General features: G+C 40.0%; 1 protein-coding gene across 1 annotated transcript in view; it reads left to right on the forward strand.

Moving 5' to 3' along the window:
* CRIM1 (cysteine rich transmembrane BMP regulator 1) overlaps positions 1-24,107 on the forward strand; it is a 314,546-nt gene that overhangs the window by 265,226 nt on the left and 25,213 nt on the right. Inside the window, exons 10-12 of the mRNA XM_030557098.1 lie at positions 3,703-3,824; positions 19,735-19,944; positions 22,570-22,785. Coding sequence (XP_030412958.1) covers positions 3,703-3,824; positions 19,735-19,944; positions 22,570-22,785 — 548 coding nt within the window. The remainder of the gene's footprint in view (positions 1-3,702; positions 3,825-19,734; positions 19,945-22,569; positions 22,786-24,107) is intronic.

The raw sequence follows: 24,107 nt of genomic DNA on the forward strand, positions 1-24,107 counted from the left end.
TCACTTCAAAACAACATTGCTTCATTGTTAACAGTGAAAGTTATTTTGGCTTTGATATATTAGCCAAATTATTGTGGACTTTTTTAGACATGCAAAACAAATTTTTTAAAAATAGGCACCCTAAATTATGCTCCCAAGCCCATATTTAGGCAAAAAGCACCAAGGAATGCCAGGCTCAACTTCCTGAACACCACAGTCCGCTTCAGCAATGGAACTCTTCAGACATCCATATATAAGAAACCCACAGATCATCACACCTACCTTCATAGGTCCAGTAACCAAAGCAAACACACCAAGAAATCGGTTATGTACAGCCAGACACTCATGCCACAGAATATGCTCCTAGGAGAAAGTTTGAGAGATACTCCTTAATAAATTTAAAACTGCCTTCACCAAACAAGAGAAGCATGATCTCATCATGGAATGGGACACCCAGATATGCAGAAAGAACCTGCTGCAGTACAGAAATAAAAAACCCACTCTGACTGCACACATCTACTGCAGTTGTCACCTACTGCACTACACTGGAATCCATATGATGGGGTATCATCAAACAAGAAAGAAGTGTTTCCTGAATCTTCACTTCTGGCCTTCAACAACCCCTTCAACCTCATCATCAGAAGCAAGTTCCCGATAGACCAGGATCCACCAACTCAAAGCACATAGACCCTGTCAGAACAACCGATGCAAAACCTGCAGACATCTCTCCACTGATACTATGACCAACACCCCCCACAACACATCTTTCCAGATTCATGGATCCTACACGTGCCTATCACAATATGTGGTATACTTCATCCAGTGCACTAAATGTCTCAATAACAATTATATGAAACCAGGCAATCACTACATTCTCAATGCACTCACATAGGAAAATAAGACAAAAACACTGTATCACCTGTGGTTGAACACTTTTCATAGGTCAGATATAGACTGATTGTTCCATCAGCCTTCATCCTCAAAGGAAACCTGCACAACATTTTCAAAAGATGAGCCTGGGGTATATCTGCTAGATACCAAAAATCATGGGCTGAACAGAAACACTGGATATATGGCTTATTACGACAATCTGTAAACCACTAACCCTTATAGTGCATTTTGCTGTACTGCTGGGAGTTTTTCCCACACCTGAAGAGCAGCGCTGTGTAGGTTCAAAACTTCTCTCACCAACAGAAGTTGGTCCAGTAAAAGATATTACGTATCCCACCATGTCATTATAAAATGAGAAAAAAATAAAGAATTACCAACATATAAGTACAAAATCTTTTTTTTTAATTTGAAGAATTAACTTTAAAACAAACATGATTTTAAATCATTGATAGTTGAAAATTTGGAGGCAGGGGGAGTAATTCCCTTTCACAAGCTGCCTGAATCAGACCGGTTCAATTGACAGAGCTTAGAAACTCCATAGGGCATGTAAAGTAAAGGAGCAGGGCATTCATTCTAGTAGTGAAAGGTTGTGCTGGATGGGTATTGAAGGAGAGGGTGCATCAGTTCTGGCCTTGAAAAGATTGCACTTGGTGGAGATACATGGAAAAGAGGTGGTGGTGTGGCACAGAAAGAGTTACATTTATGGGGAAATGAGTGCTGCCTTTCCATGTTCTCCTCTAGGATGGTTTTAGTGGAAGAAAAATTTACCTCTATTCCCTGACCTTATGGTTTACCTTTACCTTAATGCTTCTCATTGCCCTGCATGCCTTCCTTCCCTGCATGCCTTCTCTGCATCAATTTCCTCATCACACAGTCTCTCTCCCCCCACACACACTTTTTACCATTCCATGTCTTTCAGGCCCCTTGGTAGGGGTACTGAATCAAAGACTGAACACTCAAGGGGGAAGACACTGGGGCGGTTAAGATTCTAACTACTACTATTCTTCCTGGAATGAGATGTGCATATGAAAAGATGCTGGAGCTCAAGATGTTTGATAACCAATGGCTTTTCGGCTGCAAAGTGAATAAGAGTATAAATGGTGTGGGATGTCTAAGAAAAAGATCATTATAAATACGCTGATTTTTTTTAAGAAAATTAAAATAGCTTTTAAAATGAGAGTAGATTCTAGCTTATGGTGCAAAGATAGCAAACTTAACACTTTTAATGAAACTTAAATTAACACTGTAGATTTTATTTTAATGGTAAGATTTTAAGTAATATTATAAGTCTTACCCAAAAGATTCAAAGGCAATATTCATTAACACACCTTACCAAGGCAAGGGTTGTGGATTTTCCATCACTGGCAAAAAAACAATCAAGATTAGATGTTTTTCTAAAATATGTGATGTAGTTTCAAGAGAAGTTATTTCAGGGAGGTTCTAAGATCCATTTATGCAGGCGGTCAGACTAGATTATCACAATGTTTCTTTCTGACCTTGAAATCTAAAAATCTCTGAATTGTTGAAGACACCCATGTAACACTACTTGAGGGTCAATACTGTACTTTTAAATATAATGTTCCAAAAAGGTTAGACTAGTTTTACAAAATGAAATAGATTTGATTTTTCTGACTTTCGTATTTCACTTACATCCGTCCAGTTATCCCCAAAACATTATTTATAGATTCTCATTCCTTAGATGACCACATTTAGGAAATTTCCGGTGTATGATTTAGTTTTGGCAAAGTTAGTGGGCTAAAATTGGTTAATTAGTTCCAGCTTATCTATGGAGCAGTATCATTTCACTGTAATACTATGAGACCATAACTTCCGTTTGAGCTGTAGCATATCTATTAGAAAGATATCTAGTCTCCATTTAAAGACTTCAAGTGATGGGGAATTCACCAAATCCCAAGGTAAATTGTTCCAGTTTATTCAGCTTTTTGCAATTTATCCATTAACCAGTTTTTAATCCACTTATATAGGCTGCATTGATTTTGTGTAGTGTAAAAGATTTAATAATAAAACATGATATCAAAAAACAGTAACAAGTTTGTTTGACAAGAACTATTTTTCATAACACTGTATTGATTAGCATTACCAGTGTTACGGAATTTGGTTTGTGATTATAAAAAAACCCTCAATTCTCTTGCTTGTTTCAATGTATTATCTGGAAGATGAGAAAATGTTCTTTACTTAGCTTCTATATTATGTATCTTCACAAAGGTACCCTATCTTTCTGTATTAAAAAATGTGTAATTATGCATTCACTGCCTTTACTGCTTGGTTATTGACTTTCCACATCATATATTTCAAATAAGTTTTCTGTTACTTATTTAACATTTTCAGTTACATCATTGGAGTATTTTACATAAGTGGAGATCTATTGCATATTATTGGAGAAAAAAAATTACTTGTAATTTTTGTTCTCGGAAGATAGTGATTATAATAGATCCCTACTTACCCTTCTATCTTCTTCACAGATTTGGAGATGTTCTATTATATTTACTCTATTATTCTTTCACCTGAAAAAAGAACTGATTGTCAAAAGCAGTGCTGGCTCATCAGCACTTAAATGTACCAGGCAAATGAGGTGGCCTAATAGCTTGAAATTTAAATAGAGTGTTTCTGCCAGTCACACAGAGGGAGCACAAGCCAAGAGTGGAGATCTATTTACCCCTTACCATCTTGGAGTACAAGAATTACAATTAAGGGAATTTTTTTTACTTAGTCACTTCAGGGGAAGCCTTTGCTCTGAAGATCATGGGCATTTTTTTAATCAGACATTTAAAGTGATCTGCTGATCTTTGACAAATTATTTCGGTCATCTAGGAAGAACAAGCATGGCTGTGACATCTGTCGTTGTAAGAAATGCCCAGAACTTCCTTGTGGTAAGATCTGTCCAATGGGCTTCCAGCAGAATAATCATGGTTGTCTTCTCTGTAAGTGCAGAGGTAGGTGTGAATGCATTACCTCCGTATCTATGTTTATTTCAAAGCAGTTAGAAGCTAGGAGAAATGGAAAGGAGTAGTACATAGTATTAATAAGACTTGCAACTTGGTAACTCAAATGGTGATAGTCAATTTCATTTTTTGTAGGGGAGGACCCTGTATAGTAGGGCTTTTTTACCATTTGTAGTTTTTGTGTTTTTAATGTCAGCCTAGTAACGGTACACGTCATGCAGTTCTTTTGACATTGTAGACCCCAATCCATCTTCCGTTGAGAAGTCAGTCAGTCAGTCAGTTGATTAACTTTAGTAGGATTTCAATCAGGTCCTTAATAAGCCTGAGAAAACTGATTGATTGAATTTCTCTTTGCTTCCTCCACTGGAATATGTGTTCTTTAAATCTATATTTAAATTCTTTTAAATATTTCATTTTACTTCCACCTGACCCAATTCAATGTACATCATTGCATCAGTATTTGTATGTTGCTTAGAATGTATAAAACATTATATAAGTGCTAAGTATTATTATTTCAACTAAGCTGTAGGTTGCTTGGTAGCTAGGTGAATGTTATTTTTTTTCTGATCTTGTTTAAATACATTTAATCTTAAGTATTATCAAAATAATTTGCTATTTCATCCCTCTGCGTCCAACAAGTTCTTAGAGACTTTTGGTTGGTTAAGTAAAATTAACAAATAAGTATTTATTAAAATATATAATTCTTAAAAGCTTTTACTTTTATAAGTTTACTTCTCATATCTGTAGAAGAAAACTTAAGGAAAATAGTTGTTCTGTGGAAAACTTCAGTTTTCCTTCGAGTCACAATAAACGGGGCCAAAGTTTGGCAGTAATGCACAAACTTTGACTTAACTTTTTGGAACTTTTTATGTTCCTTCCTATTGGCTATGTACAATATGATCCATATAGTTTTATAATAGCTAAACAGTTCTATATTAATAAACAGCTGGATTTATTCAACAATATTAACACATAAATCTCTAATCGTTTAACAATTTTGCAAAATGTAATTGAGATAAGATATTTAAACTTCTCTTAAGTGAACAATACAAATGTTAAACAGTGCTACTAGCCTCGTGCATACTCATGGTATTCTATTACCTCTATTTTGACACCTCTTATGTGCCTCTCCACCTCCTCTCTCCAGGTGTGCATCACTTCCTGTCTCTCTCTTCAAGAATGTCCTGCAGTTTTTTTAAAACTAACATGTTAACACTAAAACTATACTTCTTATATAGCCTCCTAATGACTCTTCTGTCCTGCTTTCTCCATCGCTGTTAAAAACTCCGTTTTCTCAGTTAAAATTTCTTGTTTATATATAACACTACTCTATCTTTTTCTCCTATATCAAAGCACTCGCTATATCTATGCTTTTCCTTCAGTAACATTTCTAAAATCTACTCTTCCCTTTCCTTCTCCACAGTCAAGACCACGTTCTTATATTGCCTCGACTGCTATAACTTCTTTCTTTCCCATCTTTAATATATTCAGTTTTCAGCAGCTAAAATGGTAACCATTTCTCACTCCTTGAAAATGAGGCTGAAGAGTTTGTTTTATGCAGAAAAAGACAGGAAATTGGTGAAAGGAAATGAGCTGGGGTTGGCATGGTGAAATGCCTGACTCTCACTGTTCAAGGCTCTGCAAGAGCTCTGCGCCTGCCTACATCTCATCTCCTGTGGCTCTGCAACTTTCCTCCTGGTCTCTGCCCACTCTTCACACCTCATTACTCTACTTTTCACCTCTTCCTACTCTCACCATTATGACTTTTTTCCCACTGATTTCTCTATAGCTGGAACAACAGCCCTCTTCTTTTGCACCCAGCATCCTCATGCTTTCCAATCTCTCTTCAAAACCTATTTCTGCTCTACCATTCTTGTCGTATCTCAAATGCTGTTTAAATATATTAGAACATAAATTATTCACTCACTGTGAATATGTATATAGAATAATAGGACTCAGATTATTTTACTGTGTTTTAATCGTTGTCTTTTCTTTTCCTATACGTTTTGTCTGTCTTTATATTTTGTCATAGATTTGGCTAATTTAGGCTGTAACTTCTTTGAGCGGGGACCACGTACTTTTAAAATTTCCAAAGCACCATACAAACCTATGGCTTAATTTTCTGTTGCCACATATGGCCACTGCCTCAGTTTTCTTACCTCATCTGGGTAATTTACTTAGCTTATGCATATCTTCTTGTCAGCTGTGGCTTGCTTACCCTTCTATTCACCTGCCTCTTATCCCTCCTCTTAGGCCTGTCTGAAATTTTCTTCCAGGACTTCCATCTCCTGGACTCTCTACCATCATACAAGCTCCCTCCATAGTGAAAACCACTGCCAATTTTTGCCTCTTTTTCCTGATGTGTATTGCTGGGGCTTTCTATGGCCCTGTCCCCTTTCCCAGCATGCACTTCTGCCCAGACTACAATGCTCAATGTCATTCTGGGGCTCAACCTGTGAACAGGCTATGGGGACCATGCAATCTTCTTCTTGAGGCCAGCACATGCTGATACAGGGTCTATATCAGTGATTATTAAATGATGGGCAATGAAAGAGTAACAGTGTTGACTTATTATTATTAATTATTATTATTTTATTTAAGATGTCATTAGGTTTGAGTCAACACCTCATTGAGATAATCAGGAGTCTTTTAGAGCTACTGTTTGACGGCTTGCATACTCATGTCGACAATTCATCAGTTAAAACTTAGTTCCCATTGGAAATCTATCTTCACAACTATAAGAGTTAAAACATGTTTCTTTGTAAAAGGTTAGATTCTGGAGTACAATTGTGAGAAATTCCTAGGACACAGAATTCCAGAATACTTGGAGACTTATCTTTTTTTAAAAAAAAACTTATAATCAACTTAATGAATCCGGAACTAGAAGTTCTAGATTTTCTATTTTTTATTTACCATGTATGAGATTTAATCTTGTTAAATAGTTAAGTGGCCTAAAATACAAAACTGTGGACAGTCCTGTAGGTTATAACTTGAGTAATGAGTGTCTGTTTTCATTCCCTGGTTTTTCTTGATATCACACAACTTTGAAAAGTGTCATTTTTTCCTTTTTTTTTTCCTTTTTTAACAAAAACTACCATTGAATTCTATTCTAGTGAATTTTTTTCTTTGCCAATGGAACAAGTTTATATGCGCAGATCATAATCATCTCATGTATGATTATAATTCACCCAGAAAAAATTGAATAATACATATTCATTTTCAGTGGCTGTGTTCATTAAAAAGAATACTGCTGCTATTGATCTTCCTGAAATTAAATCACTTTAACAATATAGCTAGCTAGAGAAATAACAAAATGCAGATGTGAAAAACTTGAGCTTATTTCACACTTATTTTTATGTGCCTTTTTCAGAGAAAAACCGTGCAAAAATATATGTAATATATTTCAAATGACCACCTGTCACCGGAAAAGATTTCCATAAAAAGTTCTTTTGCGCACACACGAAAGTCTATTTTCACCATTTTCAAAGACAGAGAACATGTTAAAAATGACCCTGTAGTACTTAGGGCAATTTCATGACAAAGATCAGCAAAATGTAGACCAAGTATTTGTCCTGCTTTATTACATGGTGCTAACTAATGATGGAGGTATTAGCCATTGACATAGAGTTTCACAGCAAAAGACTGATGAGAGCAAGGATGTCACAACGGACATTTGAAGGGAGAAAGATGCTCTATTTGGATTTTCAATTATTCTGATCCATGTTATGCAATATGCAGTTTGAATAAGGCATCAGTCAGTGTGATGGAGACAGCAAGACCTCCTTAATACTTCTTTATTATGTCCTTTTATCTGAGTACATATAAATCATATATTACTGTAAAGGAGGGCAGGGAATGGTACAGCAGATGAGCGGTTTGATGGTGCTTCTGGCCAATGGAATAAATCATTCTTTACCAATCAAGCACATATTGGAGGATGCCTACTGGTGCCTCAGATGCTGGCAGATGTAGTGTCACTGACATTATGTCTTATGGTTCTATTTAATACCCAGGCATCCTAAGCTAACTGACAGCCCTATAGTGTGTCCTTCAACAAAATCTGTTGCCTTTCTCTCCAAAGCGAGATAGCAGTTAACTCAGCAGTTGATAGCAAGGGAAAGGAAGCTTGTTCCAATCTGCCCTTTCACACAGCAAATTACTCCTGCCATTGCTGCTATGATTACTCTAGATTTGTGCCCATTTTCTTCCTGTTGAAGCCTCTGGCTTCATACATATTGCAAATTATTATACCTGAATAGCAGGGTTAATCAGACAACATTGCTTAACTAAAGCAGTCCCAGAACTGTACAGAGAGCCAGGGTAAATGTGGCCATGTACCTATCTAAAGATCTGTTGGATTCCAAGCAAAAGAAGCTTTAATTTCTTAACAGTAAATTTGAGTAAGTGCAAGTTTGAGGAAGGGAACATGTTGGGGTAATAATTTCAGTACTGTTGATTGCGAAGAAGCTAAGTGACTTAAACACAATAAAGAAGTTACTGTGTGTTTTAAAGCGTGACACAGATATCACAGGTTTAGATTTATAGGACACTATAACAGGTTTTGGTGTAGTTTTGTGCTATCGTGAGCTGGGGGTTACTGTTATCCCAGAGGTGTGCCAGCAAATTTGCAGCAAGATTCAATGAGATTTTTCAAATTTTATTTTCAGCAGAGGTTACTCAAATTTTTAATAATTTGGCAAAAAAAAAAATTTAAAAATGCACAGCAGTACATCATACAAAAATGTGTAATATTTAATCTGCAAAGATCCAATTGTAAATATACTGTAAATCAAAATAAATTTACTAGAGTTGTCAGCAGTCATTATTGAAATACAGCAGTGTACAAGGAGAAGTAGTTATATAGATTTGAGTTTGATATGACAGACCACTCGGAAGGGTTGTCTTCACTGCAACAGTCAGTACACTAGCGCTAGCCTAGCTCAAGGGAGAGTGAATGACCACACTGGCGCGATTGGATTAGCAGCTGGTGAGTTGTAACTTTAGCTACTGCACTGTCAGGCTATTCCAATCTCCAACATCAGCAGCACTGGGAGCATCAGCCACCCCCCCTGACAAGCTAGGTACATGAAGCTTTTAGGGATATAAAAGTTTAACTAATAAGCATCAGTCTTACTGGGTTTGGTTAACGATTAAACTCCGCTGCCGGCTGGAGCCCAGGACTGCACTGCTGCCATGGGGGCTGGCAGCTGGGAGTGTCCTGGGGCACGGGGGCCGGCAGCCAGGGGCCCCATGTAAAACGTGGGGGTGCTGCAGCACCCCTAGTTCCCCAGTTAAATGTTTAACCATATTGTGACTGGTTAGACCCCCCCACCTTCTAGGATGCCACCTGATGTGCTGGAGTTTAACTAAGCCTCCCCTGCTCAATCAGCCTGGGTTCCCTCTTCCTGCTTTGCTGAATTAGGCTCTCTGGCCTCTTGCAGCACACAGGTAGGGCCATACCCCACTGCAGACATAGACTGAAGTCAGCTCTGTGTGAGAGGACTCCCCCAGAACTCACGTGCACACCCCTTTTTTGGGGATAAACCCAAAATAACACTGTCTTGTGCTATATAGAAAAATCTGCAGAGCACAAGCTCATAAAAATCCACCCTACTCCTCAATGTGAAGATAGATGTGCACACTTCTTGCCTGCCCAGTTAGAAATTGCATAAGAAACAAGAAATAAGTGTATTAACTACCGGAGGTGGATTTTAAGTGAAAATAAGAGATAACAAACAGAACAAATCAGATTACTAAACAAATGAAACCAAACATGCAAACTAAGCTAGGTTCATTAAAGAAATTGGTTACAAATAGAATTTCTCACCCTAGATATTGTTGCAGGCAGATTACAGAAAGTCTTGAAAGGCAGCTGCACTGGTCTCTTGAGACCTCAGGTATTACTCACAAGCTAGATGCCCTTCCAGCTTGGGTTCTATCTTCCTCCCCTCAGTTCAGTTTTTGCTTCCAGATGTTTTTTCAGTGCCTCTTTGGGTGAGGAGGCAGAAGAGAACCATGATGATGTCACTCTCATGCCTCATATAGCTCTTGTGTAAGGCGGGAACTCTGTCTTCTAGTGGAAAACCAGTGGCATTCCAAAAGGGGAGGAGGGGTATTCAGTACCAGGTGACTTGGACCCATGTCTGTGCATCGCTGTGGCAGCCATTGCTCGTAGGCTGATTCCAGCGTCCACAGGAAGACTAAGCTCTTTCACAGTCTATTGTCCCTGCTCATGGCCCATTAAGCCTGTCTGGCTTTTCCATTGTTGTACCTGAAGTGCTGGTTGGGAGAGAGACCCAAAGTAATGCATTTGAAATACAGATACATAGTTAATATTTCTAACTTCAGATACTGAAATGATACAGGCATACAAATTAGATAATCACATTCAGTAAATCATAACCTTTCCAATGATATCTCACATAAGCCATCTTGCATAAAGTATATCTCAGTTATGATGTTCATATCATAAGCATATTTTCATAAAAATATGAAGTGAAAGGTGTCACGTGTAACTGATAAAATTGTAATCGGTTACATGGTTACTTTTTTAACTGCTATTTATATCCCTAGAAGCTTTAAAACACCACTTAACTCAAGCTAGAGATTTGTGTTTGTGGATGGGAATCAGGTTATGGGCAAAACTTGCATTATAACATGTGCCACCAGTGCACTGAAGACAAGCCCAAAGTGATGGCTGGTTCAGTGAAGGACTCAATTGCTTTGGTGGGATATAAACTCATTTTATCAATATTGACTATTGGGTTATTGTAAACAAACCAAATATCAACAGCATCCTCCCCTTACCTGTAGTCCAAAATAAAGTTTGGGAGGGATGTCTGACTTTGGGCAAATTAAGAGATGAAGAGAATCCGTTAGCGCTCTCTCCTTTCAAGCCAGTTCAACTATCTGATGTCCATTTTTTCCTTTATCTGTCTATCCTTTTTAATGTAGTTGTAGCTGTGGTAGTCCCAGGATATTAGAGAGGCAAGGTGGGTGAGGTAATATCTTTTATTGAACCAATGTCTGTTGGTGAATTCCAGTTTTCCTTGCCTGGAATTGGGACTACAGCAAAGATCTGCATGGTCCAGGATAAGATATAGAAGTGTATGCATAGACTCCTCTATTTTTTCAACAACACAGACATCAGAATGCAACTGTTTTCCCATAGAATCCTTGTTTCCCCACAAAAATCAGATGTGCTTCTAATTAAGGAATATCATTAAGTATTATCTATTTAAAATATTTTTAATTAACCTTCTATATCTTCTTTGTTTTTATTATTTCTTCTGTTTCCCTTCAGTCATTATTTTTCGTCCATGTGTATTCTTCCATAACTTTCAGCCTCTGTTTTCCCCTAGGCTGATGACTCTAAGGTAAATTTTCCCTTGCACTTTTCCCTGTGTTATATTCCTTTAACGTCTTACCCATGTTTTCTCTCTTTCCTTGTTTCTGATAACTTTCCTTCCTTCTCTTTTCCTAATTTTTCCCCTTCCCACTCTTTTCTTCCCATCACACACTTATTTTTCCCCTCTGATGCTTGCTTACTCAATCTCTTTTCTGACCCTCTGTTTAAGTAAACTTGACTACTAAAATAGTCGAACACTAGATTTTGTTTAAAGAAAAATGTAAAAGGGTAACACATACCTGAAAACATAAAGAAAAAATGAAAAATAATTCATTTTGGGCTAACAGAACACTGCATTTGCCCTGAAAAGGGGAAGGGGAAGTGTCAATTTTTCATTTCAGCAGGAAAAAACACACACATTTAGTTTTGGTTTGACCCAAAATGAAATTCTTAGGATTTTTAGGTTCATCCACTAAACTGAAAAATCAGTTTTGATCAGCTCTGTGGAATAATTGAGTCTTGTGCCATTCAGAGCTATTGGCCCCAATTCCGACAAATACTGAGGTATATGTTAATTTTATAAATGTCCTTAAACATATGCTTAAGTACTTGGTTGAATTATTGTCAACAGCTTGAACTTCACCTGGAATTAAACACACAGCCACTGCTGAGAAGTGATTATAGGTGTCCTGTGATAAAGTAACTTGGGGTCCATGTGTAGCTGGAACTGCCGATCATTAGTATGTTCGGGAAGGGACTCGCAGGAGCACTTGTTGAAATTCTGCACCAAAACTGAAGAGAGGGTTGGCGGCTCATAGACTCATAGACTCTAGGACTGGAAGGGACCTCGAGAGGTCATCGAGTCCAGTCCCCTGCCCTCATGGCAGGAACAAATACTGTCTAGACCATCTCTAATAGACATTTATCTAACCTACTCTTAAATATCTCCAGAGATGGAGATTCCACAACTTCCCTAGGCAATCTATTCCAGTGTTTAACTACCCTGACAGTTAGGAACTTTTTCCTAATGTCCAACCTAAATCTCCCTTGCTGCAGTTTAAGCCCATTGCTTCTTGTTCTATCATTGGAGGCTAAGGTGAACAAGTTTTCTCCCTCCTCCTGATGACACCCTTTTAGATACCTGAAAACTGCTATCATGTCCCCTCTCAGTCTTCTCTTTTCCAAACTAAACAAACCCAATTCCTTCAGCCTTCCTTCATAGGTCATGTTCTCAAGACCTTTAATCATTCTTGTTGCTCTTCTCTGGACCCTCTCCAATTTCTCCACATCTTTCTTGAAATGCGGTGCCCAGAACTGGACACAATATTCCAGCTGAGGCCTAACCAGCACAGAGTAAAGCGGAAGAATGACTTCTTGTGTCTTGTTTACAACACACCTGTTAATGCATCCCAGAATCACGTTTGCTTTTTTTGCAACAGTATCACACTGTTGACTCATATTAAGCTTGTGGTCTACTATGACCCCTAGATCTCTTTCTGCCATACTCCTTCCTAGACAGTCTCTTCCCATTCTGTATGTGTGAAACTGATTGTTCCTTCCTAAGTGGAGCACTTTGCATTTATCTTTATTGAACTTCATCCTGTTTACCTCAGACCATTTCTCCAATTTGTCTAGATCATTTTGAATTTTGACCCTGTCCTCCAAAGCAGTTGCAATCCCTCCCAGTTTGGTATCGTCTGCAAACTTAACAAGCGTACTTTCTATGCCAACATCTAAATCGTTGATGAAGATATTGAACAGAGCCGGTCCCAAAACAGACCCCTGCGGAACCCCACTGGTTATATCTTTCCAGCAGGATTGGGAGCCATTAATAACTACTCTCTGAGTATGGTTAATAACTACTCTCTGAGTATGGTTATCCAGCCAGTTATGCACCCACCTTATAGTAGCCCCATCTAAATTGTACTTTCCTAGCTTATCTATAAGAATATCATGCGAGACCGTATCAAATGCCTTACTAAAGTCTAGGTATATCACATCCACCGCTTCTCCCTTATCCACAAGGCTCGTTATCCTATCAAAGAATGCTATCAGATTAGTTTGACACGATTTGTTCTTTACAAATCCATGTTGGCTATTCCCTGTCACCTTACCACCTTCCAAGTGTTTGCAGATGATTTCTTTAATTACCTGCTCCATTATCTTCCCTGGCACAGAAGTTAAACTAACTGGTTTGTAGTTTCCTGGGTTGTTTTTATTTCCCTTTTTATAGATGGGCACTATATTTGCCCCCTTCCAGTCTTCTGGAATCTCCCCCGTCTCCCATGATTTCCCAAAGATAATAGCTAGAAGCTCAGATACCTCCTCTATTAACTCCTTGAGTATTCTAGGATGCATTTCATCAGGCCCTGGTGCCTTGCAGGCATCTAACTTTTCTAAGTGATTTTTAACTTGTTCTTTTTTTATTTTATCTTCTAAACCTACCCTCTTCCCGTAAGCATTCACTATATTAGACATTCCTTCAGACTTCTCAGTGAAGATCGAAACAAAGAAGTCATTAAGCATCTCTGCCATTTCCAAGTCTCCCGTTACTGTTTCCCCCTCCTCACTGAGCAGTGGGCCTACCCTGTCTTTGGTCTTCCTCTTGCTTCTAATGTATTGATAAAAAGTCTTCGTTTCCCTTTATTCCCATAGCTAGTTTAAACTCGTTTTGTGCCTTTGCCTTTCTAATCTTGCCTCTGCATTCCTGTGTTATTTGCCTATATTCATCCTTTGTAATCTGACCTAGTTTCCATTTTTTATGATGCCTTTTTATTTTGTAGGTCACGCAAGATCTCGTGGTTAAGCCAAGGTGGTCTTTTGCCACATTTTCTATCTTTCCTAGCCATCGGAATAGCTTGCTTTTGGGCCCTTAATAGCGTCCCTTTGAAAAACTGCCAACTCTCCTCAGTTTTTTCCCCTCAGTCTTGATTCCCATGGGACCTTACCTATCAGCTCTCTGAGCTTACCAAAATCCGCCTTCCTGAAATCCATTGTCTCTATTTTGCTGTACTCCCTTCTACCATTCCTTAGAATTGCAAACTCTATGATTTCATGATCACTTTCACCCAAGCTTCCTTCTACTTTCAAATTCTCAACGAGTTCCTCCCTATTTGTTAAAATCAAGTCTAGAACAGCTTTCCCCCTAGTAGCTTTTTCAACTTTCTGAAATAAAAAGTTGTCTGCAGTGCAGTCCAGGAACTTATTGGATAGTCTGTGCCCCGCGGTGTTATTTTCCCAACATATATCTGGATAGTTGAAGTCCCCCATCACCACCAAATCTTGGGCTTTGGATGATTTTGTTAGTTGTTTGAAAAAAGCCTCATCCACTTCTTCCACCTGATTAGGTGGCCTGTAGTAGACTCCAAGCACGACATCACCCATGTTTTTTACCCCTTTTAGCCTAACCCAGAGACTCTCAACACTTCCATCTCCTATGTCCATCTCCACCTCAGTCCAAGTGTGTACATTTTTAATATATAAGGCAACACCTCCTCCCTTTTTCCCCTGTCTATCCTTCCTGAGCAAACTATACCCATCTACACCAACATTCCAGTCGTGTGTATTATCCCACCAAGTTTCAGTAATGCCAACAATGTCATAGTTGTATTTATTTATTAGCACTTCCAGTTCTTCCTGCTTATTACCCATACTTCTTGCATTTGTATATAGGCATCTAAGATACTGGTTTGATCTTGCCTCCCTGCTTTGCCCTGACCCTCCTTTCTCTCTGCCATTATAGCCCGTGCTCCCTCCTATTTCCAACCCATCTCCCAGGTCTTGTTCCCCACGTACCTGTGGGGTTTGCTCACCTGTCCCCGTCGAACCTAGTTTAAAGCCCTCCTTACTAGGTTAGCCAGTCTGTGCGCAAATAAGGCCTTTCCCCTCCTCGAAAGGTGAACGCCATCTGTGCCTAGCAGTCCTTCCTCGAATAGCATCCCATGGTTGAGGAAGCCAAAGCCCTCCTGGCGACACCATCTTCGCAGCCACGCATTCACCTCCACGATGCATCTGTCTCTGCCCGGGCCCCTACCTTCGACAGGAAGAATCGAAGAGAATACCACCTGCGCTCCAAACTCCTTACCCATACTCCCAGAGCCCTGTAGTCACTCTTGATCTGCTCAGTGTCAGACCTCACAGTATCATTTGTGCCCACATGGATGAGTAGCATGGGGTAGTAGTCAGAAGGCCGGATAATCCTCGACAATGCCTCTGTAACATCTCGGATACGGGCCCCTGGCAGGCAGCATACCTCCCGAGATGAACGGTCAGGGCAACAGATGGGTGTCTCCGTCCCCCTCAGCAGAGAGTCTCCAACCACCACTACCCTACGTTTCTTATTATCAGTGGTGGCAGCAGACCTCCCAGCCTTAGGGGTACGAGGCTTCGCCTCCTTAACTGTTGGGGGTGATTCCTTCTCTCCTGTATCAAGTTGTACCAAGCTCATCAGTTGGAAGTTAGAGAAAGAGACCTGGCTATGTGGCTTGATCACAAGAAGACTGAAACACCAATCCAATGTGTCTGGTAAAAAGGCAAATGTGATTCTACGATGAATCAGTTGAGGCATTTCCAGTAGAGAGAGAGGACTATAAATGCCATTGTACAAGGCATTGGTAAAAGCTCATTTGGAATATTGTGTACAATTCTGATCACCCATGTTCAAGAAAGATGAATTCAAACTTGAACAGGTGCAGAGAAGTGCTTCTAGGATGATCATGGGAATGGAGGGCCTATCTTATAAGACTGAAAGAGATTAGCTTGTTTAGTCTAGCAAAATAAAAGCTGACGAGGGAGATGATTGCTGTTTATAAATACATTGGGGGTAAATGCCAGGAAAGGCGAAGAGATGTTCAAGCTAAAGGATGGTGTTGGCACAAGAACAAATGGATATAAACTGGCCATGAACAAATTCAGGCTGGAAATTGGAAGAAGGTTTCTAACCATCAGAGGAGTGAGGTTCTGGAATAGTCTCCCAATAGGAGTTGTGGGGGCAAACAACTTAATTAATTTTAAGAGAAAGCTGGACAAACCTATGACTGCAATTGTATGATGGGGTTGCTTGTGACGGTAGTGGACAGAGCTCAACAGTCTTGGTTCTGGTTCATGTCTTATGTTCCTAAAGCTCATGCTTCAGGTTTCATATGGCCACCAGCAGGCGTCAGGAGAGTGGTGGCTCTGATGCAATGGTCTTGTGGTCACCTCCCTCCTAATGGGAGGGTTAGAGGCTGAGAGTGTAGAGGGTCAACCCAGGAACTCAGCGTCAGGGATGGCCACAGCAGAAGATGGGACATTAGGCGGGGAGGACCAGGGCTCTGAGGTAGCATTGAGCATTCTCTCTCTCAGGTGCTTGGTTGGCTGTTTCTTGCTCACATGCTCAGAGTCTAACTGATCGCCATTTGTGAGGTCGAGAAGCAATTTTCCCCTCGCTCAGATTGGCAGTGACTCTGTGATTTTTTTCCCCTTTCTCTGTAGCATGCAAGTGCAGGTCATGTGACAGGATTATGTGGATACATCTCATTTAATCATTTCCCTCCCATTGTAGGGGCCTGGCATACTGGTGGACCTTCGTCCTTCCTATTCTCTGCCTGTGGTTTTTAAGTCTAGTCTCCTACAGATAGTAATACTTTGGTCGCATTTTGGTTGTTGGGTTTAGGGTCCTGGTGCTGGGTGCTGTTAGTTGCCTGTGATGTACAAGAGGCCGAACTAGATCTTCTAGTGGTCCTTTTTGGCCTTAAACTCTGTGACTGAAGTAGAATGCTAAATCACCACCACTAGAAATGACTTATACCTGGAGCTCGCATTTGGAATATTCCAGATTGTGTCAGGTGTCAGGTATTTCCAAAATAATTTCTTGGGGGAGGATACTCATACACATCCAAGGTCTTCACATGTCAGTATACCTTTCAAAGTATCACCGGGTGGTATATGCACTATTTCCTTATTTTGAAATATCTTACTTCCCTGTCACATTATGTATCAGTGGATCTCAGACTTTTAAGACTTAGTATACGGCTTCTAAATCTCAAAACTACTTGCTGTACTACTTTAAGTACTGTAGCTACAGTGAATTCTTATTTTGCTAATGTACTTCAGACCAATTTACTTACCGTACCGCCAGTGGTACATGCACCACAGTTTGGGAATTACTGCTCTAGATGTTATCAGAAAAGGACAGTTGCTGCAAAAATAAAAATAAAAAAATCCAGCATTCGTTTTCACACTTCTCTGTTTTCTTTTATTGTAAGCAGAAAAAAATACTGAAAACGGGCTACAAGAAATACACAGAAATTGCATCTATCAGAAGTTATTTAACGCAAATAATTTCTCATGCAAACATGTTACAGCAGTAAAACCTGAAAGCAAGTCAGATCACAGAAATCCCAGCCCAAAGCCAGTCACAGAACTACAACTACAACCACTCATTTTTTTTAAATCCTTAGAACCAACCAACCCAGAATCTGAATCCTTCTGCAACATCAAATGTCATGAAGGGCATGTACAAGTCTTTGCCATCCCTGTCTATCTTACCCACAGGAGCCAGGTCAAAAAAGGTTACTCAATCCACTAACTAATAAAAACAACACAAACTGTCATAGTCTCACCCACCAGTCAGCACAATCCAGGAACAAAACAATTTTCAACATTTACTAACTCTCTTCAAAATAAATCACATATTGTGATAACCAAAACAACCCAAATAAATATAAAAACAGATTCATGGTATCAGGCAGTGTTATGTGAAATATTTTCATTCACTAGCATGACCTGTCATAAATCTCTTGTGGCTTCTTTTCAGCCTATCGCTTGTAAAGTGTGTAAGGTCATACCTCATTCATGAAAATACTGCTCATGTCACACTGTCCACTACCATGAATTCACATAATATATAGGAAATTATATTCATTGTAAGATTTTATATTACATTTTCTGCTAATAAATTTGCTTATGTTTTCTGCCATTGCTTTTCTTCCTGCCTTCATTTTTAATTTTCCCTCTAGTATTTAGCCTATCATACCATTTCCTCCATCAAGAAAAAGGATTGAGATGAAGTGTTTTCCTACAGCCATTTTTCCCTCTAACATTTATTAATCCTTCTTTTATTCTTCTATGCCATCTCTCCTTTCCTTTGCCTCTCTTCCTTTTCTTTCTTTCTTTCTCCTCTCCAAGGTTTTCTTCAGTCACTCAATCCTCCACTTCCTTTTTATTCTCTTTACCCCCATTGCCTGTCCTGCTTCCATGCTACATTACTCACTTTACAGAGTGTCAACATATTCCAGTGGAGGAGGGAGATAGGTGGTACTTTGGGGAGACTATCATCTTGAGAGTAGAGGAAGAATGCCAGGGTTCTCTTAACCGTTTCTTTCCCGTCTCTGAGGAGAATGCTGGACCCAGTCCTCAGCTCCCATGAAAGTGCTTTGGAATCATATCTTCCTATAGACCAGGGGTGGCCAAAATTTACTCACCCTCCAAGCCACGTATGACAGTCTTCAGACATTTGAGACCTGGAGCACACCTGCCAGGAGCCGGGACTCGGGGTTTCAGCCCCACTCCTGCTGAACCCTAAACCTCAGCAGGTGAACTCTGCAGGCTGAAGCCCTGAGACCCTCCTCCCCGCAGGACAGAAGCTTCTACCCTACCACCCCACTGAAGGGCAGATGTCCTGATCTTTCTTCCCCGCCTCCCCCTCCCCAAGTCTGGTAGGTATAGAATGGGGGGGCAGAGGTGGCTTGCGCTCTTTTACCATTGAAGTGTGGCTCACATTTGGCTTACGAGCCACAGTTTGGCCACCCCTGTCATAGATTAAAAGAAAGGAAGCTGAAGATCTTCTGTTTTCATCCTTGGAGGTACTGGAAGAGAGAATGGTGGGTCTCATGCAATGGTCTTGTGGTCACCTCCCTCCTAATGGGAGGGTAAAGGCTGAGGGTGTAGGGGGTCAACCCAGGAACTCAGAATGCAGAAATGGAACAAACTCATCCCTGATGTAACTTCATTTAAGTTAATGGAGTTACACCGGGGATTAATTCAACCTTATGAGCATAGCTCTGTGATATTGCCCTCACTTTGCTGGGATAATCTTATATTTGCTGTCACTGCAGTATGAGCAGCAATAGATGCCTATCTCGGAAGCCCAAGCAAGTGACCACCAACCCATTGTAATTCAACTCGAAAGATATTCCAAGCAAAGCACATTGTCTCGTGGTCATAAGGGTGTGCAAAGTTGTTTTTATCAGCATTGACATGCCAAATCAAAATTCAGTTTCTGTGTCATTATGACCAGTGCATTATCAGTAGAAAGAAGTGAATACTGGCTTTCTTGTGGAAGAAACCACGGCATACATGATCATTTCACCTTGGTACACAATGCAGAGGCTTGTTTCAAGTGCTCCTAAGGCTGACCATATTTCTAAGTCTGGGTGCAAGAAAGAAAGAATAGCTAATAATAATAATAATTAAAAAATAAACCCTTTGAAAACAAATCTAATGAAGATATGCACTGTTTTTTTCTAAGCAACACTTTGACCAGGGCACGTATTTTCTGATCATTTTATGCAGAGATACCAGATTCTGTTATGCCACCAGTTAAAACAGGCTCTTGCCTGTCAATGGATGGGCGTCGTCATGAGAAAGAGGAGAGCTGGCATGATGGCTGCCGAGAATGTTATTGTCACAATGGACGGGAGATGTGTGCCTTGATCACTTGCCCTGTACCTAACTGTGGCAACCCTACCATACATCCAGGACAATGTTGTCCATCATGTCCAGGTAAAAAGTTGTATTCTGCATTATATAATTCATCAGCCCTGCTCCCACTTGTGTGCAAAATTTCCTCACCCATATTTAAGCCACAAGTACAAGTCAAGAGACCAGTTTTTGATGTCCAACTATGCCAGAAACTAACGTGGGTGACTTTTCTTATGTTTTCTGTGGTTGTTTCCCCAGTAAAATCAAGGTATGAATACTTATTTCACATGGCTATTGTGACGTTTAATTCATTAATATTTGTAAAAAAATGTTGCAATTCTAAAATATTATGTTTCCAGTTTATTAGCTGTGATGTCATATGAAAATCTTCTGATAAGCCATTACAAAATATTCATCATTTTTATTAAGTTAAGAATGAGATTTCATTAATGGTCACCTATTGATGGCAGTGTTTCAGTGGGTCTGATGGGAATATTCATTCAATCAGATTTCTTGATTAATTGAATATTCTAATTGCATGTTGCAGAACAGAAATGTTTGCTCCTGTAATGGAAGATTGAGTTCTCTTTTTGGGCAGGAAGTCCATTTATCCTTTTCCGTAGCGACTGTCCAGTTTGGCCAATGTACATAGCAGAGGGGCATTGCTGGCATATGATGGCGTATATTACATTGGTGGATGTGCAGGTGAATGAACCGGTGATGGTGTGGCTGATCTGGTTAGGTCCTGTGATGGTGTCGCTGGTGTAGATATGTGGGCAGAGTTGGCATCGAGGTTTGTTGCATGGATTGGTTCCTGAGCTAGAGTTATATGGTGGATAAAGGATAAATGGACACAAATCAGATATTAGGAATGGCAATATACAAAAACCTGTAGGAGAACACTTCAACCTCCCTGGCCACACTATAGCAGACCTTAAGGTGGCCATCCTGCAGCAAAAAAACTTCAGGACCAGACTTCAAAGAGAAACTGCTGAGCTTCAGTTCATCTGCAAATGAGACACCATCAGCTCAGGATTAAACAAAGACTGTGAATGGCTTGCCAATTACAGAACCAGTTTCTCCTCCCTTGGTTTTCCCACCTCAACTGCTAGAACAGGGCCTCATCCTCCCTGATTGAACGACCTCATTATCTCTAGCTTGCCTGCATATATATACCTGCCCCTGGAAATTTCCACTACATGCATCTGACGAAGTGGGTATTCACCCACGAAAGCGCATGCTCCAAAATGTCTGTTAGTGTATAAGGTGCCACAGGACTCTTTGCTGCTTTTACACATCTAAAATAGGCAGCAAAGAGTCCCGGGGCACCTTATAGACTAACAGACGTATTGGAGCATGAGCTTTTGCGGGTGCATGCATCCGACGAAGTGGGTATTCACCCACCAAAGCTTATGCTCCAATACATCTGTTAGTGTATAAGTGCCACAGGACTCTTTGCTGCTTTTACAGATCCAGACTAACATGGCTACCCCTCTGATACTTGACACATGTAAAATACGCTACTTGCTGAGACAAATAGCTTTATTCAGATATGCAGTTAGTCATAAGCCATTGATAAAATAAGATAATCCTGATCTAATGCAGTCCTGTATCATTACCAGAAGTTCCTACCACTAACTCTTTTCTTGGAGGATGATGTCACCATGGAAAAATTATTAGCATCCCAGCAAAGGTAGCTGGTATATGAAAATGGGCAAAGACTGATCCTGTGCTATTCCGTATGCTCCAATTTTTCTACAGGGCTGGTTTGAAAATATAAATGAAGAGGAAATATCCCCTTCTTGGGATGCAGCTGCTTGTGGGACAGCTGGCATGGCGCTATCTGCAGCATTGCACTGCTTGTGAGCTAATAAGCTGACATCTTCTGTGTCCAAGTTATTACAATCACCCTGAACACTTTCTGTCCCTTTCACATTTATACTCTTCTTCTTGTAGATATCACTTCAGCCTCTTTAATCATTTTATGTACAATACTCTGGAGAAGGAATATCGCCTCCCACTTCAGTGCACATAGACCAAAATTGCATTGATATTTTTGGCTTCACGATTCTCTGCGAGCTCATGTCTAAAATGTTCTGCCCATCAGTACTTAATATTTATATATAAATCATCGACTTCCATGTTCAGTAGCAGAGGTTCTCAACCAGGAGAGCACGTTCCCTTAGGGGTGGGGGCAGGGCATCAAACTTCTAATAATTCAGTAAGACAGAGGACCATCCAGGGCAAATCTGAGTGAGTTGCATTGAGAGCCCAAGTGCCAGGCTGTATCTTTCTCACTGTAGTGACCGGGCAGGAAGAGGGGGTGTGCTCCAAGTTTAAAAAAACTGCTAAGGCAGGGTGTGATTCAAAAAAGGTTAAGAACTCCTGTTCTACAGCTATTTCATTGTGTGCCCATGTTTAACTGGTTTCTCAGATGTATATTAGCTTGCTTTTTTTTTTTTTTTATAAGTGGAGTCTCTCATTACTTTCTCTCATTTCTACCACCTTTTGCCATAATGATACACACACAGTCTCATTTATACAGCTGCTTTTTCAGGTAACTTTACTTGACTTTGTTACAGTTGTTCTTACTTTTGGACTGTTATTTTTTATAATATAAAAAGTAATGCACATTGGTTGTATTTTATTGATGATAGTCCCAACATATTTTCATTTGTTTGCCTTTTAATTCTCTTCTTTTCCTAGATGAATCTATTGTGCAGAAGCCAGAGCTCAGCAATCCATCTATCTGCCATGCTCCAGGAGGAGAGTACTTTGTAGAAGGAGAGACATGGAATATTGATTCCTGCACGCAGTGTACATGCCATAGTGGACGCGTTCTGTGTGAAACTGAAGTCTGCCCACCTCTTCTTTGTCAAAACCCCATCCGTACACAGGATTCCTGCTGTCCACAGTGCCCAGGTAAGCATGACCTACCAGTTACCAGCATAGGCCTTTCTGGATCTTCTGCAAAACCCCATGAAATTGGCAATAAATATGTAGACTTGAATAGAGTCAACTGCTGGTTCTGTGATTGCACAGGAGCAGTCCCTATAGCCATCATCAATGACAGTTTCTTGAGAAGGATGTCCAAAACCTTTTGTAGCAATATCTGCTTAAAACACTGTGAACATTTAAAAAAAAAAAAAAAAAGAATGGATGCGCTAAGGAGTAATGGTGTCAATAGCACTCACTTTATGTGAGGGTAAGCACCAGAGGATTGGAAAAGTGCAAATGTTGTCTCAGTTTCCACAAAGATTGGATGGGGATGAGAAAGTAATCCTGACAAATACTGTCTCACAAATCTAACTTGTATCCCTATTAAAACAATGAAGGAAATATTAAGAAACATTTAAACTAATTGGAGGGAATTCAGAGAAGAGTAACTAAAATGAATAAGGGACCAGAGAGACTGATTTATGAAGGATTAAAAGAGCTAAATATGCATAGCTTGGCCAAACTGAGTAAGTTTAAGCTAGCTGTCTACAAGTACAGAAGACTATAAGTGCCGAAAAGGGAAAATAGAATAGATTTGAGTAAAGGAGATGTAGTTTGATAATGGTTAATGATAAACAGCAATATTTCAAATGAGGGGGAATTGGCCACTGGCATTAGAGGGAGTTATCTTAGTTAGGCCCAGTTTTATTTGATACCCATACAAAAGATGAGAGAATAAGATTAAACAGCATGTTACACAAGGACCAGATTGTGGCTGACTATACATGGTGTGGAAGAGAGGGAAAGAGGTCACAAAGAACCTCCCTTCCCCCAAATCCTCGTGTCCCTATACAGGGACCAGCCACAGTGTAACCAAAAAACAGTCACTGCTTGGTGCTGATGGTGCCACCATCCTTCCTTAGCTGTGTGGAGCAAGGGGCTGTAATCCTCTGTGGCAGCCAGAAAAGTGGGCCAGACATAGCAGAAACACATACTGCACCTGTTTTAAAGGTGACTGAGCTGCCACTACAGGGCATCAGCCTGATTGAGGAGTCAGTAAGAATTCCTCCAGGGGATCAAACTACAGTGCAGCCCATCCCATCCTCCTTCCCCAAATGCAGGGCTGGCTCTTTATAGCACAGTCCAGCCCAAAGTCTGCCAATACTAGTAAATTGTGAGATTTGCAAAAAGAAGAGTATTAAGATAAAAGAATGTAAGGAGCTTAGAAGTAGGTAAACTTCAAAAGTTCTGGTTCAAATAGTGAAGCAGTTCTCAAACTGTGGGTCGGGACCTCAAAGTAGGTCGCA

Source organism: Gopherus evgoodei, chromosome 3 (assembly GCF_007399415.2).
Source record: "Gopherus evgoodei ecotype Sinaloan lineage chromosome 3, rGopEvg1_v1.p, whole genome shotgun sequence".
Taxonomy (NCBI): Eukaryota; Metazoa; Chordata; order Testudines; family Testudinidae; genus Gopherus; species Gopherus evgoodei.